We start from the raw sequence: 16557 nt of genomic DNA on the forward strand, positions 1-16557 counted from the left end.
GCTCCTTGGTGACAGCAATAACACATGGTACCTAAATGTAGCCATCGAAACCAGGGGCTCTTCCAGGCTTCTCGTTAGTAACACCTCTTAATACTTTCACAAACCATACCTACAGCCATAACACCAAAGAACAGAGCAAGACCATAGCCCTTTCTGTTACACATACTACAACCATAGAGTTTACAGACCAGGTAAATAGACTCAGCTTTCTCTACATTTTCTCCTCCTCATTTTCTTGTTTTTCCTACCGTTTCTCTCTCTCTTGTTTTTTTTCAAAAATTCCGTTCATACTAATGCAGATGTCCCTTGAACTTCAAAAATGAGTGGAACGCACAGAAAGTAATTGGTGAATGATGTGGATGTCAGCTATGTAGAGTATGCAGGAAGCAAGCAGATGAAGTCCCACTTTAAACACGTATCTGTGTGACTATGTGCTTGCATCCACCTCCCACAACACAGGGAGATGCATACCGCTTGCACATTTCTGTCCAGGAAACCCCAGGAAGGGATGCAGGTACATAGACTTTGCAGTGCATACGCAGGCCGGACCACACATAGTAAGTCTGATCATGGCAAATACACAGCAAATTCAGAGTGTACGCAGTGAGCTCAGCACATGAGGCATTTCATCTGTGCATGCACAAACATGCCTGGAGCACTACAAATTACAGCATGTATGCAGCTTGGCCACAAATGAATGTGGCACTTTTTGAGATGCCACATACTTGAAAGTACCAGAAAATGCCCTGTAGGAGTGGTAGTAGTGAGGGACGTGGGCAGCATGGAAAGACAGAACAATAAGGCCCGCCCTTGAATTTCCAGGTAAACATGTGCTATAAATCTACAGGCTATAAATACGTTGTTTTCTTCCAGATTTTTTTGTCACCAGAGTAAGTGGGTTTTATCTGCTAGTTTACTTGCCAATTTTCAAACTCCTACACCAGTTTGGAAGTTTTTGGGGTAGACACAGTCAAATTTCCAACAAGATCTGTGACTGTAACCTTGTTATTGTGGGACCGAGTGGTTCTGTGGACAGAGATCTTCAAGCTCTTTGTGACAGTGCTTTCAAATACCCAAATTATCCTTGTTCTCTAGAAAATGAGTTGTGTAGCTGAATCTTATTTTCTTTAATCATGCCTAAATATACTCTCTTCAGCTAAATATATCTGTGATGAATGACATAGGCAACAGATTTCTGAAGTTCAAAAGATTTGATCTTCACAAGCACAAGCACACATTATGTTTGTTTGTTGCTCTGTGCTCAGGAATAGCAGCCATAAAAAGCTTCTCAGCATGCTGCAGTATACAAACATGATTAAAGATTTAGACTGCAGACAGGCTTGTGTCTAAACAGACAAGGGATAGAGAAAGCATGGTGACTCGTACAAAAGCAAGTAGCACATCACAGCAGAAATGAAACCAAAATGTCCCTAGCTGAGCTGCTCACCCTTTAGAGAACACTGCCACTCCTATAACAGTACGAATCAAAATGCTGCAGTGTGTGGCATTTATAATGAACAGCTTCAGCGCTGGAAGCCTTCTGACCCCCACTACTAACCTCAGGATCAAGGTCATCAAGAACATGCTCTAGCTGTTTCAGTTCATCCTCCGAGAGTTTGCTGAGTATTTCGTCTTCATTGATATTCTTGTATTTCTCCAGCTCTTTTCGGAAAGGCAGAGACATGTCTCCTGCTGCACTGCTCAGCTGACGCTTTTCAGGATTTCAACCATGCAGGAGGATGGAGCTTCTTGCGGTTTCACTCACTGTTAACAATAAAGCATTATGAATATCTCCAGTTAGCAGATACAGTCCTGAAGAGCCTGCATGCTGAGAGCCACATTTACACTTTATTAACGAAAACAAAGCAGCAAGATGTTCTGGCTCTGCTGAGGGAGCGTGGGGATGCGCTGGGCTGTGCAGCAGTATCCGAGGGGTGGGAAGGGATGGCACGGTTTGCTCGGGAGCTTCACATGTGCAGTGGCAAACAGAAGCTTTGAGACCTACATAAGAAAAAAACGGAAGCTTATCCTTTTCCACAGAGATAAATGTTTTATTTAATTTGCTTAGAAACAGCAGTATCTACTTGTTCTTTTGGCTAATGGCATGAAAAGCATCAGAGGAAAGAGGCAGAGTCACAGAAAACAGTCCAGCTCTGCCAAATGTTATGCCTGAGGTATCCAATCTTACTACAGCTTTGCTGCAGGCTAAAAGCCTGCATCAAAAGCCACATCATCTTGGCAGGCTTTCTGGTAAATTTTGGCTACATAAGCAGCTTTAGACTATGGTGGTTTGCAGTGCTGTTTCAGAAACTGTGGCTACGAGTGGTGGTGCTTCTCATCCAAATAGGTCTTGCAGCGGGGCTATGCTACTTAGAGCTCAAAGGATCACTTGTCATTCATGTGGGCACAACAGTTAGTCATTGTCACATTTTTTGTCATACGACAAAGAACTCTGTTTTTACTCCCTTTTTTTTTTTCCTCTCCAGAATCAATTTTAGAGTTAGAATCTGCTGTAAGTAGATGGAGTGAAAGAGAATTAATGCATAACCAGGCACAGCATCAGCTGCAGAGTTTAAATGTGATCCAGGCCCTCCCAAGTCTGTCCAGCTCCTCACCCCAGCACCAGAGCTCTCCCAATTACATACAGTTTGCTCTGCAGTTTTACAGCTTAGTTTTTGCAGGCACAAATTTCAAAGATATGGAAACCAGCCAACTGGCACTTACATACGGCTTATCTAACAACCAGAATTTCCTTTGGCCAGGTCTTCCTTCAGTTGTCATAAGCTAACAAAATCCATGCAGGTTCTGTCACTCTTCATATGAGTTGGAAGCCTGATCTTTGGTTTTCCTTTTATTCAAAATCCAAACAAAAATGATACATTTACTTACAGATTCACTATTAAAATATTGAATATTGTCGCGTATATCATTATCTTATTTATCATAAGACAGTAGCCTCTAGAAAAGGAAGAGAATAACTCGTAGAATTAGATTTGAAAAATTTGGAATTACATGAATACCACAAGGTATAATGAGCCTTCCCTTGAAATACCCAAACATGATATCCCAGGCACAAGCATTATTTTCCCTATAGAGTCTCCACTTTTGCCTTATTGCTGCTCTACTTACTATCTCTGTTTTCACAGCATGCCACTATTGTCAGGCCATTCCAAACGTCATGGTAGAATTCAACAGTTCTTTAAATTGTGAGTTTCCTTCTGGAAGTCAGTCAGCTATGATGTTTTTCACTGTTACAGTAGTTGAGAAAAAATCTTATATTATCAAAATTCTATGATATGTGATGAGTGAGCTATATTTTGGGGGAAAAAAACTGTGAAAAGAGATATTTCTACGTACTTGGTGCTAAATGAGAACACTAATTCTACATGCGTTCAATTAATCCAACTTGTTATCAAAACTACTTGTTAAAAAATGAAAGTATTTTAATTAAAAGTGAGCAGTATATTTTTTTAAACTGTAAAAAATTCAGATGCAGTACAGCACTTGTGTACTAAAGCATCAGGCGCCTTCTCAAAGTTTCTGTGGATAAACTCATTAAACACACAGCATTTCAGCTAGCAGTCATTAACAGGGCTGAAAAGTTTCTTTGAGGGGATTAGAGCTCCTTAAAACTCTGCTTAATGGTTTAAATGTTTATTTTATTGCAGTTTAATTGCATCCCTGGTAAAGACAGAAATGTAATCCTGAGGTTGGGCTCATTACATGGGAGGGCAGGAGCACACCGAGGATGCCCATTACCAGCAGCTCTCCCCAGGCTCTAGGGAATTGCTCAGGCAAATCGAGGAAAGCAGCTATGAAAGGTTTTTTCCGGCATCAACTAGACCTTGTATGGAATGGCTTCTGTGAAAAGGTTTGCAAAACTGAATCCTGATGCTAATGGCTATTTACTGCAGAGTAGGATTCGTTTCTTACTTCTTTGTGAACTCTTTAAGTGCTTAGCCACAAAGGGAAGCATGTCAGGAGATGCTTTTCAACGTGTGATGGTTCTCAATACCATAACTGCTTCCTTTTAATCATTAGGGAGAGAAGATACGTGACCACGCGCAGCAAGGTTGCCCAAAGAGCAGTGTAAGCCCTGACACGAGGTGTAGCAGCCCTGACACGAGGTGTAGCAGCCTGCCTCCTCTCCTGGCACGAAGCACTGTGCTGGAAAACCCTTCTTAGCATCAGTGCTGCATGGGAGAGTTCCAATTCATGCTTTTCTTCCAAGAGTATGTTTGTGACAGAAATTCCTGCAATATTTTCCCTTTCACCACTGAACCTAATTCTTCAGTGACCGAACAAAAGCAAAAGACACCACTTAGGGAGTTTCTTTGTCCCCAATCCCTGCAGGTAGCAAAGCTTTTCTGGAGCTTGCCCCTTGCGCTACAGGCCGCTGGCAGCGCTGCTGAAATGCCAGCCATCTCTGTGCGGCCTTCACGCTTCCTGTCGACCTTTCACCATCACTTTATCAGAAACCAAGGGAATAAGATAAATCTAACAAGTCAGCATCAATCAGTCTGGAAAGGAAATGCTGCAGTCTTGAGTTGACATACCCTGGAAATTGCACTGTAATGCGATGATGCTATCTCTGCCTTCCTAATTGGATTCCCTACTGTTAATTTTTTGTATGTAAACAGGGCCATATGCTGTCTGTGCTGCTCCTTAGTGTGCTTTGACTTTTGTGAGTGTGCACACACTGTTTAGTTTTTACAGATTATATCCACTGGGCTTCTTTTGTTATGGTTACTGCATGACACAAACATACTCCAAACTGAAAGAAGCAATTGTAAGCAACCAACAACTCCTAGCCACTGTTATTTTGCGTCTGCAAAAGCAGATCGGGTGTCCCACAAAGAGATGTTCAACCTAGTTGCAGAGGCAATGTGCTGGTGAATGTGGCCCTGCACTAGGGACGCAGAATGAGGGCCATAGGTAAGACTGTGGAAGAGTGAATACAGAGAGCATGAAATAGAAGAGCACAGATTCTGTTTGCTTTTTCCATTTAGTTTCAGTACTGAACAACAGTATACCATGGGCTCAAGTACCCGCTGTCACACTACAAAGCATGCTGCTCGATGCCCAACAGGTGAAGTTGATGCTGACTCGGGATAGCACAAAATTAAGTAGTAGCACTTCTGCTAATTGTGTGCTACTTTTAAATCTCTGTGGAGCACAGATGCTTCACAGTGAGCTTCAAAGACTCCATTGCTGTATTTTTGCCTTTGATTCCTTGTAAGGAAAGAAATACATATTTCTGTTTAATTTGGGGCAGGTTTTTTTTACCCTTGGCTACCATTGTGAGAATTCAAAATATGTTTTCAAAGACAAAAAAGGTGTCATTACTCAGCCTGCATATGATCATTATTGCTGCATGTAGTCAACACCTGCTGTGATATAACTCCTCTTTACTTTGTTATGCTCTAAAAGTAGTTTTTGTTATAATCCTCCCATGCTACTGGAAGGGTTTTCTTGAGTAGCTAGGCTGTAGTTTTTGCTGATACCATAATACTGCCATAATTTCCTACCGCTGATACTGCTATTTCTTTCTGAGATGGAATCAGTCCTCTGCTAAGTTAATGTCAGATGGACATTGATGGAGTGTTCCCACGCTCATTTGCTTGGATGCCTTGAGAAGAGTTAGGATGACCTCAACTACGTGACGTTCTGTGGACCAGAAGCTAGAAAGGCTCATGCTTTTTAAAACACAGGCTGTATACCCAGAAAAACATAGCATCTCAGAGGTCCCATAGTGATCAGAATGCTGTGATACAGATGATGTGAATTCCTAGTTTGTGATAGTGTGTACAAGCTAAGAATAAAGTTACATGGCAATGTGCACTTATTAAGCAAAAAAAGATGTGCTAGATGGGAAATAATCCAAGAGTTATTTTCATTGTTATAGAAAAAATATTTTTTAAATCAAATTTAAGAAAATTTTCTTCTTAATTCTGCAAATCATGGCAACTGTTACTTAGAAAGGAAGTTCTGATGCATGATCTATTTTGAACTATCTTCATATCCACAGTGACGGCTAGTTGTGTTTTGAAAAGTATCTCCGAAACTGATCTGTAAATGTGGAAAAATCCTTCACTTTCTTTTGTCTCAAGTGGATAAGCACAAAAGTAAGAAACAGGTAGAATAAATCCTAGGTTAAATTGATACTGGAGCAAATGAATAGGATTAGGGCCATTATGATTAAGAGCAGTGTTTGTGCAACACAAGCAGATGTTCGGTGGAACTCATGCGATTGTTCTGCACCAGCCAGGCAATGGAGTGCTCCCAACAACATGCCTGAATCCAGTGCCAGGCAGATGATCTCTCTGCTGTCCAGGAACTGCTATGAAAAATAAGGCGAGGCTGTTGAAAGCTGAAACTTAAAAATACATGTATTTTGAGAAGTGCTCTGTTATTTGACATATAACTAATGTTTCTTTTTTTTACGTAAATGTGAAAAGCAAGAAAGGGAGATGCATACTTGGAGATTGTGGTTTGTGGTACAACGTTTCATTCTGGTTTAGAACTAGGCAATTCCAAAATCTCAGAAGAGCTAGAAAGGGTGCATTAGGTTCAGCATAGCACAGAAGTATGGCAGTGATACACAGTGAAGCATTATGAGACTGAATTTTTTGTGTGTATGGTGAAAATGGTATTAGCTACAGGTCCTGATGTAAATAAGAGGTACTACAGAGATGAAATAAACTCATGGAGGTAGAAAATGGAGAAGAAAAACACAGAAAAGGATTTGGTCTTCTACAATCCACCCAACTTTTCTTTTTCCCCAAAAAAAACTTCTGAAGAACTCAACATAAGAAGCCCTGAGCTGTACATTTTCAGTCACCTTTTCTAATTTGTTCCATCCCTGATCAATTGGTGGATCAAAATGGACAAACTACTAAAGCATTTGTAGAACTGGGCTCTTCAAGAGGGTGTCTCCAGGGCTGGCAGGGGGAACAGACAGAACTGAGGTCAGGGCTGCCCTGGGGAAGTGATTACACAGCCAGACCTCTGCTATTCCCAGATCAGTTAGCCACCATTTGTCAAGCTTCAGCAAAAAATCCTGAAAAATCCTTTGATATTTAAAACAAACTTCACCTGAAGTGGGTTTCTCTGTGCTGTTGTTCAGTAACTGACTTCTGTTCCTGACCACAGTTTTTTAGAAATGCCCTTAACTTCATTTATTGCAGAAAAAAATCTCACCTGCCTGGAAATCCAGGCAGACGGCCGAGCTCACCAGCTGAGGTAGTGCACATTTTACCATCAGACATCACGTTCAAAGCAAGCACTAAAAATTTTCCATGTCTAACCCAAGACTACAAAAGAGTTTTGTTGGTTTATTTGCTTGCTTCCCTAAGTTAGAATCAGTATCTACCAATACAGTTTCTAGGTTTGCAAATCCTGGTCCATAAAGCATTATTTTCATTTTATCCTGATTTACTACTAGATAAACGTGCGAGGTGATAAGATACCCATTTGATACTAAAATTACCACCAAATGCTAGTAGTGTGTTAGCAAGGATGCATTTCTTCAAAAAAATGATGTGTGGTTCCTGGTTTTATCTTTGGCAAATTGTCTCATTACATTTTTATTTGTGTGTTTAAAACCTGTTTGGCAGAAAATGTCACTTTATGTAAATGCTTTTTCTCCCCAGGGCTAATCTAGGGCTAGTTCACATTCTGTTCCTAGCAACCGGTTTAGTCCCATAAAGAGCCTGGTAAATAATTAACAATTATGTTGTCCTAATACTAGACTAGGCCTGAACCTTTAGGATGATCATTCAGTGATCAAAAACTCCATCTCATAATTGGATGAGCCGTTCTGAACCTTGATTATGCTTATGCCTCTCTGTAGTTTACGCTGCACTTAGCTTCTTTACTGAGGGACTGACAACTCCTCTTCAAATATAACATGAGACAGTTTGCTTTAATTGGAGTTTGATCATGCCCTTTATAAGAAAATAACCATCATGTAAATTGCAAAATTATCCATGTGACAGTATGGTTATTTACAGAAGATATAAAGGGATGCAGTCCCTTTGATTCAGATAATGTGAGAGGCTTTTCACTGGCAATAAAAGAAAGATGAAACACGAGCACTTCTCCTACTTCAATGCAGAATAAAGTTATTATATAAGCAATTTCTAATTGTTTCTAAAATAACATTAGTGATACTATTCATAATCCTTCAAAACACCAAAGTAAGTCCTGGGAAGAAACTAGTTTTCTTTACAATGGCTGATGAGTTTATAACCTGTCTCTAGATGACATTATATTTAGATCATAACCACTAGAATTGTTTCCATATAAAAAATTATAATGTCTAATCAGGCACTGACCATATGATAGTCCATGGACCACAAGCAAGTCTTACTAAAATACAGCAACCTTCAAATCACTCAGTTCCTGCCTACAGGAGGACAGGACAACCGTAAGCTCTCCAGATAGCGGTGAGATTGCTGACAGAACTTGAGCGTGGTGCTCAGGCACTCCAGTGCTGTGTTAGTGTGAGATACGGGACAGGACAGAAGGGACCTGTCGTGTGTCGTCCTGTCTCCTCCTCAGAGCTTCTCCGCTGTGGTCTGACAGGGGTGAAGCTTTGGTGATGAAATAACGAAGCCATCATCTTCTATTTCTGCTCATTGCGACTGGTAACTGCAGAGCTGGAACGGAGGCTTCTTGCATCTTTAGAACTTGAGGTCGTTCAGGAAATCCACGCACGGTGGTGCAGAGGCTGCAGCACTGCCTGGGCTGACTGATGGCTACCCCCATCAGCATTCAAACAAAAGGCAGAACTGAGACCTCAACTTCCCTTCACCAGGCATTATATCCAGCAGCTGTTTGACTAGAATGGAGCCCCAGGAAAAAATAAATTCAATTCCTTAGTGGAATTACTTCCTAAAACGCAGTCTGGTAAGCTTTCACTGGATATCTGTGTTTCATTTTAACTACCCCTCATTGTTTTTACACAACTTTTTTTTTATATATATAAAACCATAACAATATTAGTTTATCTAAAATTAAACACATAAAATAGTTACTTGTCTGAAACTAAGGGTGGTGTAAAGCACTAGCCTGAAAATCCGGGAGAGCATGGACTATGAAGTGGCAGCTCCACCCAAAATTTGTCATCTGTGAGCTTCAGCTCTGATGTGACCAGAAACGCCTTGCTGCTGAGCTGTCCAAGTGACTGCTGAGTGCTGGTCACAGGGATCAGATTTAATATCACTGTATTACTGCCAGCAGTGATGCTGGTCTGTTCTGCGTGACAGTGTAAGGACCTGTGTGACAGCAACTGCAAGGAAGCAGCCTCATTTTCTCCTGTGGGGCACAGACGTGATTTTTACTTCTTTCAATACCTTCCAGACTCTGCAGGTCTGATCCTGCCATAGAAGGTGCTGATTTACCTTAGAATAAGTGTTTGTACCTCCTCGGAGCACAGATGTTCCCAGCCCTGTGACACAGCAGCCCATGGCTCGGCAGTCCCCAGACGAACACGGATGAGTCAGTTCCTGGATCATGCACATTACAGTAACCACTGGGATGTTTAGACAGAAGTGTCTGCATCCAGTTAGGTCTCCCCAGTTTGTGCTGTGTGAAGAATTGTCATTCTCGTTGTCAGCACATCTACCATGAATGCAAAGCCAAGCACACGCTGGGGCAGGAATTATCCCCAACATGTGAAAAGGCATCAAGGGGATGCCAAAGGCCAGCTTCTGGTATCCTCACTGACTGCAAATGTTTTTCTGGAACCAGCTCTTGTGACACCTTAAAAACCATCAACCACACAAAAACCTCTCCATCTCACTGTCCTGTCAGAGAAAAGAAATGCCTTGTTTGAGGTCAAATGGAAAGTCTGTGGAATGACAAAGAGTTGAACAGTCTTCCAGGTATCATACATTGGGCACCATTTCCTTTCTCTACCTGTCCCTTCTTCCATGGACAGTCTCGTTCCTGTAAGTGGATCTTTAAATGAATGATACATGCCAGGTGAAAGAGTCTCAGAGATATCCAAAGGCTGGGTTAAGAGCGCACACTGCTGATCACAGGACAAATCATTGGTCATTTCTAAAAAAACTCTTCTTGCATCCTTCCTAAGCTGTTTTTAGTTCTTACTGTGTGCAGAGGACTTGTAACTTTTTTTTTTTTCCTTGTAGCTGTAAACCAATAATGGAAACCATCTATGGTGTGCATGTCCTGATAGCTGAAACAAATAGAAGGAAACATACCTGGAAATACGCTTTCTGTTTTTAGAATAAAACAGATCAGACCAGTCCTGGAAAAGACAACATTACTGTTTGTTTTCACATGTTGGGAACATCAGCAGGAAAAAAGGATGCTGGCTAATACTAAGAGAAGTATTGTTCCACCTGTGCTGACAACAGATAGCAAATAGGGTGCTACTTTTCTATCAGTTCCCTTCTCAGATGCTCCTGTTTTAGGACAGCAGCTGGACCTTCAGACCCACCTGTTCCTTGAAATAATCTTAACAAAGAAGAATTTTAAAAGTAAGTATACAGATTTTTGTACCATCAAATAATGATGATCAAATCCCACTGTTAAACAGAAACCACTGCTACACCTGCATGTTACATTCGATAGATAGAAAGTATGCATTCACCCCGCTATGAACCTGACACGTGCAAGTACATGTGGCTACAGGATGCCGCCTGATGCCTCTTAATGCTAAACCCTGCAGAGCTACCACAGCCTCAGTCAAAAGGGTACCCAGCCACAGGAAAACATCAAACTATGAGATTTGATCAGGAAAAAAACTACAAAAGCTTCAAAAAAACTAGAGCTGATCAATAACAGCCAGAATGCACAAACATTGCTTGCTAGAAGTTGTAAAACAGTGGAAATAAAAAAAAATAGTTTGGGAAGGGAAGAAAAGTTACGCAACAAAAGAGCAAAGTGCACCATTTTGAACAAAATTATTTAGATTGTCAAGATGAGAGAAGCTGTTGGCTAAGTTTGGACAAATCCAGCCAGGCTAAATGAATGGGAGAAAGGATACATGTGGGACTTATGTCAGCAGAGTCACTAAATGCCTCACATAACCTTACTCCTTTTCCACCTAATGGCAAACATTTAAATACCTGTATATTTTGTGGCAGTTCAGAGAGCTGCATTGCACGCAGCACCACAGCAAAGGCAGTCTGTTAGCTAGCAAGTGGGCGCAGAATAATACCGAAAAGATGATAAGGTCTTCAGAACAGCAATACATGCATACAAGCTCTACACATCCCTGAATTTGAGTTAATTTCTCTAATAATGGTATATCCCTCGCAAGGACTTAGCAGAGGCGATATTAAGGCCAGTCGGTCCCAGGTGTTTCTTTCCTATTACACGTTCCTACCTGCAGGGCAGAACAGAAGGAGTTCAAGGGCAATTTCTGGGAATACTCAGCCCAAGAGCAGCTTGCGTGTGATGGGGAACTGACAAGGCTGCACCTTCGTATTCCAAGCACGCAACCCGGTGACTGCCTCTGCCAAACGTTTTCAGAAGCAGAGATGTACGCAGTGCATCGTTCGTGGTAGCCAAATACCTTGCTTCCAATTATTTCTAAGTGGTATTTGGTATCGTTACCTTTCTGAATTTGTTCCATCCCTAACGGTGTTGCAGTGTTTTCTCACAGGTTTATTATTCCTACTCACAGGGCAGTCACACGCATCCATCCATCCATTTACGCTCCATTGCTGCGCTCCTCAGATTTCTCTCCACATTTCCCATTGCTCAACGGCTGCCTTTTATTTTTTTTTCCCCCCTGGCGAGAGGAATTCCCCCCAGGCTCCCACCCGAGCCAAGCCCGGTGGATGAGCAGAGGGGCTCCCGGCGGTCCCGCAGCGGGGCTGCCCAGGCGGGGCCGTGCGGGATGCGCCCACCCCGGCTCTGACACACAAAAGACCCGGGCGGGCGAGCAGAAGCTCGCCTTCTCGCCCTATTTCATCGCATCTCTCGCCGGGGATGCTCCGGTGCCGCCGCCCCCGGTGCCAGCCCCCGCGCGGTGCCGGTGCCGGTGCCGGTGCCGCCGCCGCCCCGCTCCGCCCCGAGCCCCGCCGCCCGCCGCCCGCCGCCGCCTTACCCCGGCCGTCGCCGCCTCCGCGCCCCTCCGCGCCCGGCGCCGGCGGCAGGTGGGTGCCCGGCGCGGCGGCTGCGCAGCGCGGCCCCGGTCCTGCCGGGCACGCCGGGACTCGTAGTCCGGCCCTGCCGGGGGGGCCCCGGCTCCCCCCCCGGGGGGTCCCTCCCTGCCCACGCACCCGCCCCGGCCGCGCCTTTCTGCCCCCGCGCTGAGGAGGGGGTTCCGCCCGAGCCTCCTCCCGAGCGCAGGTGTCTCCCAGCCCCTGTCCCCCGTCCTGAGGTTCCACAGCCATGGATGTGCCCTGCTGGGTGCCCTGCCCGGTGCCCTGCCCCTCACACCGCCATGCGCGCCCAGGGGAGCTCCCTGCAGGTCAGCTCCCTGCGTGTGGACGCGAGGCCCCGGAGCTGCACCGGGTGGCTCTGGTAGCACACGTAGGCACCAGGCCCGCATCAGCCCAGCCTGCCCCTCACATGTGCTCTCCGTGACCAGCCACATGGGTCCTGCCACAGAAGACTGCCAGCACCAGCCCCACACAGCCGCACCTCGCTTCAGGGAGCGGCCAGGCTGCAGGGCCCGGCTGGAGGATGAGGACGATGACGACGAGCATGATGACAACAACTCCTCAGTATCTCCTCCGTCTCCCTGAGGGTTCAGAGAGGTCTCTCTGGGTTTCACCCACAGGCCCAAAGGGCAGGAGCACTTGGTGCTCCTCTCTGTTCAAGAAGGACAAGCCACGGCTCTGGCACTTCCTCACAGCCTGGTGCCTCTCTGAGGACAGCTCCAGCCGTATCGTCCTGCAGTGCGGTTTTGGTGTTAGGGTGAGGTGAGAACCTCGCGGAGAACACGTTCATCTTCACACAGCATATAGGAAGAGACCGTTCAGATGCTTTTCTTCTCTTCCTTTAATTAGTTTTGACATTCTAATTTATGTTTGGGCTTTGATGCTATACCAGTTAACCAGTGGTTGAGTTCGGGTATGATATATAATACGATTTGAGTGTACCTCCTGTAATCAAGTACGTCCCTAATCTAATTTAACAGATTGCCTTTGCAGGACACTATGTTTTAGCTGAAGTGAGGCACTTGGTTCTGAGCATTACATGATGAGTCATGAGCAACAGAAAAGCTATTCCCATGATTAAAATGTCTTTAAGTTTCATGAAGTGTTGGCAGGAAAACGAGACATTCTCTTGTTAAGAAGCAGATGCTGCACTGGAGCTGAATTTTCCTATTAAAAAAAAAAAAAAAATACAGCTAAGAAATGTAATGCCTGCAGCTTCACTCCATACCCTGCCAAACACAAACACCTCGGGCACCTGTGTGGGCGTGTGGCAGGCAGCGTGTCGCAGGCTCTGCACGTTGTCTTGGGCAGCTCGCCACTGCTAGCCGGGAAGGCACCTGTATCCGCAGTGCAGTGCAGAACACGCAGCAGCTCCAAAGGGGTGGTTATCTATGAAACAGATCCATTTAAGTCTTTCTTCGCCCTCTCTCCTTATGCTGCAGCCTTCAGATAAAATAGGGCTTGTGTCCATGGCTTTGCCTGGCTCTCCTCAGTACCAGGACTGGCAGGGAACCGCCAAGGAAGTGCTTTGGAATCTGCTGCTCTGTAACCTGGTGCTTCAGGCTGGGTGGATCTGTTGGTTTGGGTTTGGGTGGAAGCTTCACAGCGAACGTGGTCGAAGTCAGACATGAGACAGGGAAATGCAGCTTCATTAGTTAACATGGATTAAACCATCTTGGGGGATTTAATCTTGGCCTGTAGAATCGGGTCAAATGAGTTACCCAAATAATTATTATACAAATACTGGTAAAGGGAAATGTACAATATCAACAAAGAACAAAAGTTAACTTTGAGGTGTTTGCTTTTTGATAAAGCTCTGTGAGTTTTTTTACTCTATTTTCCTGTCACATCTTACAATATATTTGTTAAGTTGAAAGTCTCCTCTTGGTTGAAGCCAATGGGAAGGACCCCTCCCATGCTAACTTTTCCTTTTGTATTTGCCTTGTATCAGCTGAAAAATTCACTTCCTATTACTTTCTGTTAGAAATCTAACAGTGTAAGACATCCGCAGGGAGCGTAGGGCTTGGCTGGATTGAATTCTCCTCTTCTTTGGCTGTGCGTTCTTCTGTCTTTCTTCCTTTTATCTCATGCATAGAGTTTGCAATTGAAAAATAAGTAACATGATCAGTCTTTGGCTAAGAAAAGATACAGGTTAGCTGTATGAATGAGACATACAGACAAAAAAATGCAAAATAGTCTTATCCCTGATAGGATTCTTTGCATAGCATTGTGCCTGCCTAGGCCTCCTTGAAATTGGCTGGTTGGAAGAAGAGCAGTGGTGGAGTTAGCACTGTAAGGATACAACACCCATGGGGAGAACTGCTCTAGAACAATTTTTGCTCCACTCTGGGGGGCACCTTCAAGAGCCAGCAGTCCTGTGGGTCCCAAAACAAAGTATTGCCTGGCTCTGCCTTCTCTTTGGCCAGTTTGGTCCGGAGCCATGGCATAGTGCATGCGGTGCAGACGTTGGGCGTTTTTCCAGCACTGCCTAAACCAAGCTTACTACCAGCAGCTCACATTGATGTAAATTTTAACTGGGGCATCCAAAAGCAACTCTCATTTCACTGAACTGTTTGCAGCCTAAATGTGGTCAGTTGCTTTAAATCATATTTTTTAATATAAAAGCAGAGGAGCAGTTGTGATCTTTTCATCTGATAGCTTTAAAACACAGCTTGTAAGCCTTTGCTTAATTAATTCCTGCTTGAACTGGGGTACATCTTTTAGACAAACATCTGGTCCTGATTACTGTGTTGTGCGTGTTTTTGTTCTCTTCACTGAAAGACCAGCTGTTGATTGAATTCAGTGACCTGTATTTAAAAACTCTCGATTCAGTGACTGATCAGCAAGTCTCAGACCCAGGCTAAAGCTAAAATTTGACTCTTGTTTTCATATAAAATTACTGAGTGGTGGTGACATTTCCTGAAAGGGTGTTCAGACAGAAACAACAGGCAATGTGGTCAGCCCCAGTCCGTAAGAGCCTGGTGGTTTGGGCCATAAAGCGCTGGCCAGCAGCATGGTGAGTGGTTGGACTGTAATAGGCTTTAGTTGGACTGTTTTCTAAGGCAGAGTACAGCATACATTAAATAACACTAACTTAAACTCAGCTGATGTTTCAGCCACCCAGTCTTGTTTCTGTGAACCCTTCTATATCCACACATACCACAAATCTCAAAGAAATGCATTTGGGTGCTGTACTTGCTGTGGTAGTGATAGTGATAGTAAATACCTCATCTGTACTGAATAATTTGCAGTGGAACATCTCAAATGGAATCACTTTTTCCATTTTGCGGGTGTGGAAAGCGAGATACAGAACAGATGCTTTTGTCAGCCTGGGGCCCACTTGGTGGCATGCTACAGGGCCAGGAAAACAAGCCTCAAGCCTTGAGACTCCAAAAAGCTGCAAAGCAAGAGGAATCGCCTGAGGGCATGACAAGGGCTGCGTCTCACGAACCAGCGCAAAACTGCGTCCTTTCCTACCACTGGAAGGAACATGATTTCTTCACTCATAATTTGTTTCAGTCTGAGCTGGGCCACTCTCATAAAGATTATCTAGGAGAAAGGGTCCAGGTGTTGCTTTTCATTTTTACGTAGTCTACAGACAGTATCCTTCCTGGCTATATCCCGTGTCAGTTCCCAGGCAGGTATTTACGTGCCGGGCCATATACACTGAATCCGTGTTCTTCGTTTGTACCACATCAGCACTGGAGTAAGTAAATATATTATGATTTAATCAGTTTAGGATTATGTCTGAGGCTTTGCATATCCCTTTTCCTGCCAGGCGTAGCACAGCTCAGTGGATGATGAGGATGGTGCGCGCTGGCTCTGCTCCTGGCTCGCCTTGTATCATTTCAGCACTCCTGGAAGTTCTGCTGTTGTCCAGGTCTTCTCTGTCCTCTGAGGTTTTGTATTTGCTACACTTCTCTCACCCATGTGTAATTGTCTCAAATTATATCTCAGCCTTTGAAAAATAAATCTCTCCACTAATCCTTTTGAGAACATTCTGTTTGCCCTGATACCCACATCGGCCTGTCAGCTTGGAAAACGCCAGCCTTCCTACGGCAGAGGGATTATGAATCTATCGCCAAGCGTTTACAGAAGTGCTCTTGTGCTTACAGAAGTGTCTTCATTCACCCTTCATCTGCGTGCCGGAGCAGCTCTACTTTGTTTTGCGGGTCTCTTGCCTCCGGCGCAGGCTGGCACGGTGGTCACAGAGCCCAGCCCCGGCACTGCTGAGTGCACCCAGACTCGTCCTCTGTGCGTGCTGGCAGTGGAGCACCCGGCGGTGCTTCAGCCCCACGCGTTGGACTGGTCCTCTGCAAGCTTCCGCAGGTTCTTTTGATGCAGTTCACTGGAAAATCAGTGGGTGAGGTTGTCTCTAACCAGGTTCCTAAGAGCCTCGCTAATGCCTGCAGTGCAG

General features: G+C 44.3%; 1 protein-coding gene across 3 annotated transcripts in view; it reads right to left on the reverse strand.

Annotated features, from left to right (window-relative positions):
• TMOD2 (tropomodulin 2) overlaps positions 1 to 12211 on the reverse strand; it is a 34840-nt gene extending 22629 nt beyond the window's left edge. The window contains exons 1-2 of one of the 3 annotated variants that reach the window (XM_027466926.3): positions 12083 to 12211; positions 1559 to 1764 (exon numbers count right to left, since the gene is read on the reverse strand). In XM_027466926.3, the coding sequence (XP_027322727.1) occupies positions 1559 to 1684 (126 nt within the window). In that variant the 5' untranslated portion in view covers positions 1685 to 1764; positions 12083 to 12211. Of the gene's footprint in view, positions 1 to 1558; positions 2002 to 2724; positions 3270 to 11654; positions 11938 to 12082 lie in introns of those variants that run through there. The other 2 variants (XM_027466927.3, XM_072043478.1) reach the window with 2 other exon arrangements.
• Positions 12212 to 16557: the final 4346 nt, after the last annotated feature.

Source organism: Anas platyrhynchos, chromosome 11, assembly GCF_047663525.1.
Source record: "Anas platyrhynchos isolate ZD024472 breed Pekin duck chromosome 11, IASCAAS_PekinDuck_T2T, whole genome shotgun sequence".
NCBI lineage: Eukaryota > Metazoa > Chordata > Aves > Anseriformes > Anatidae > Anas > Anas platyrhynchos.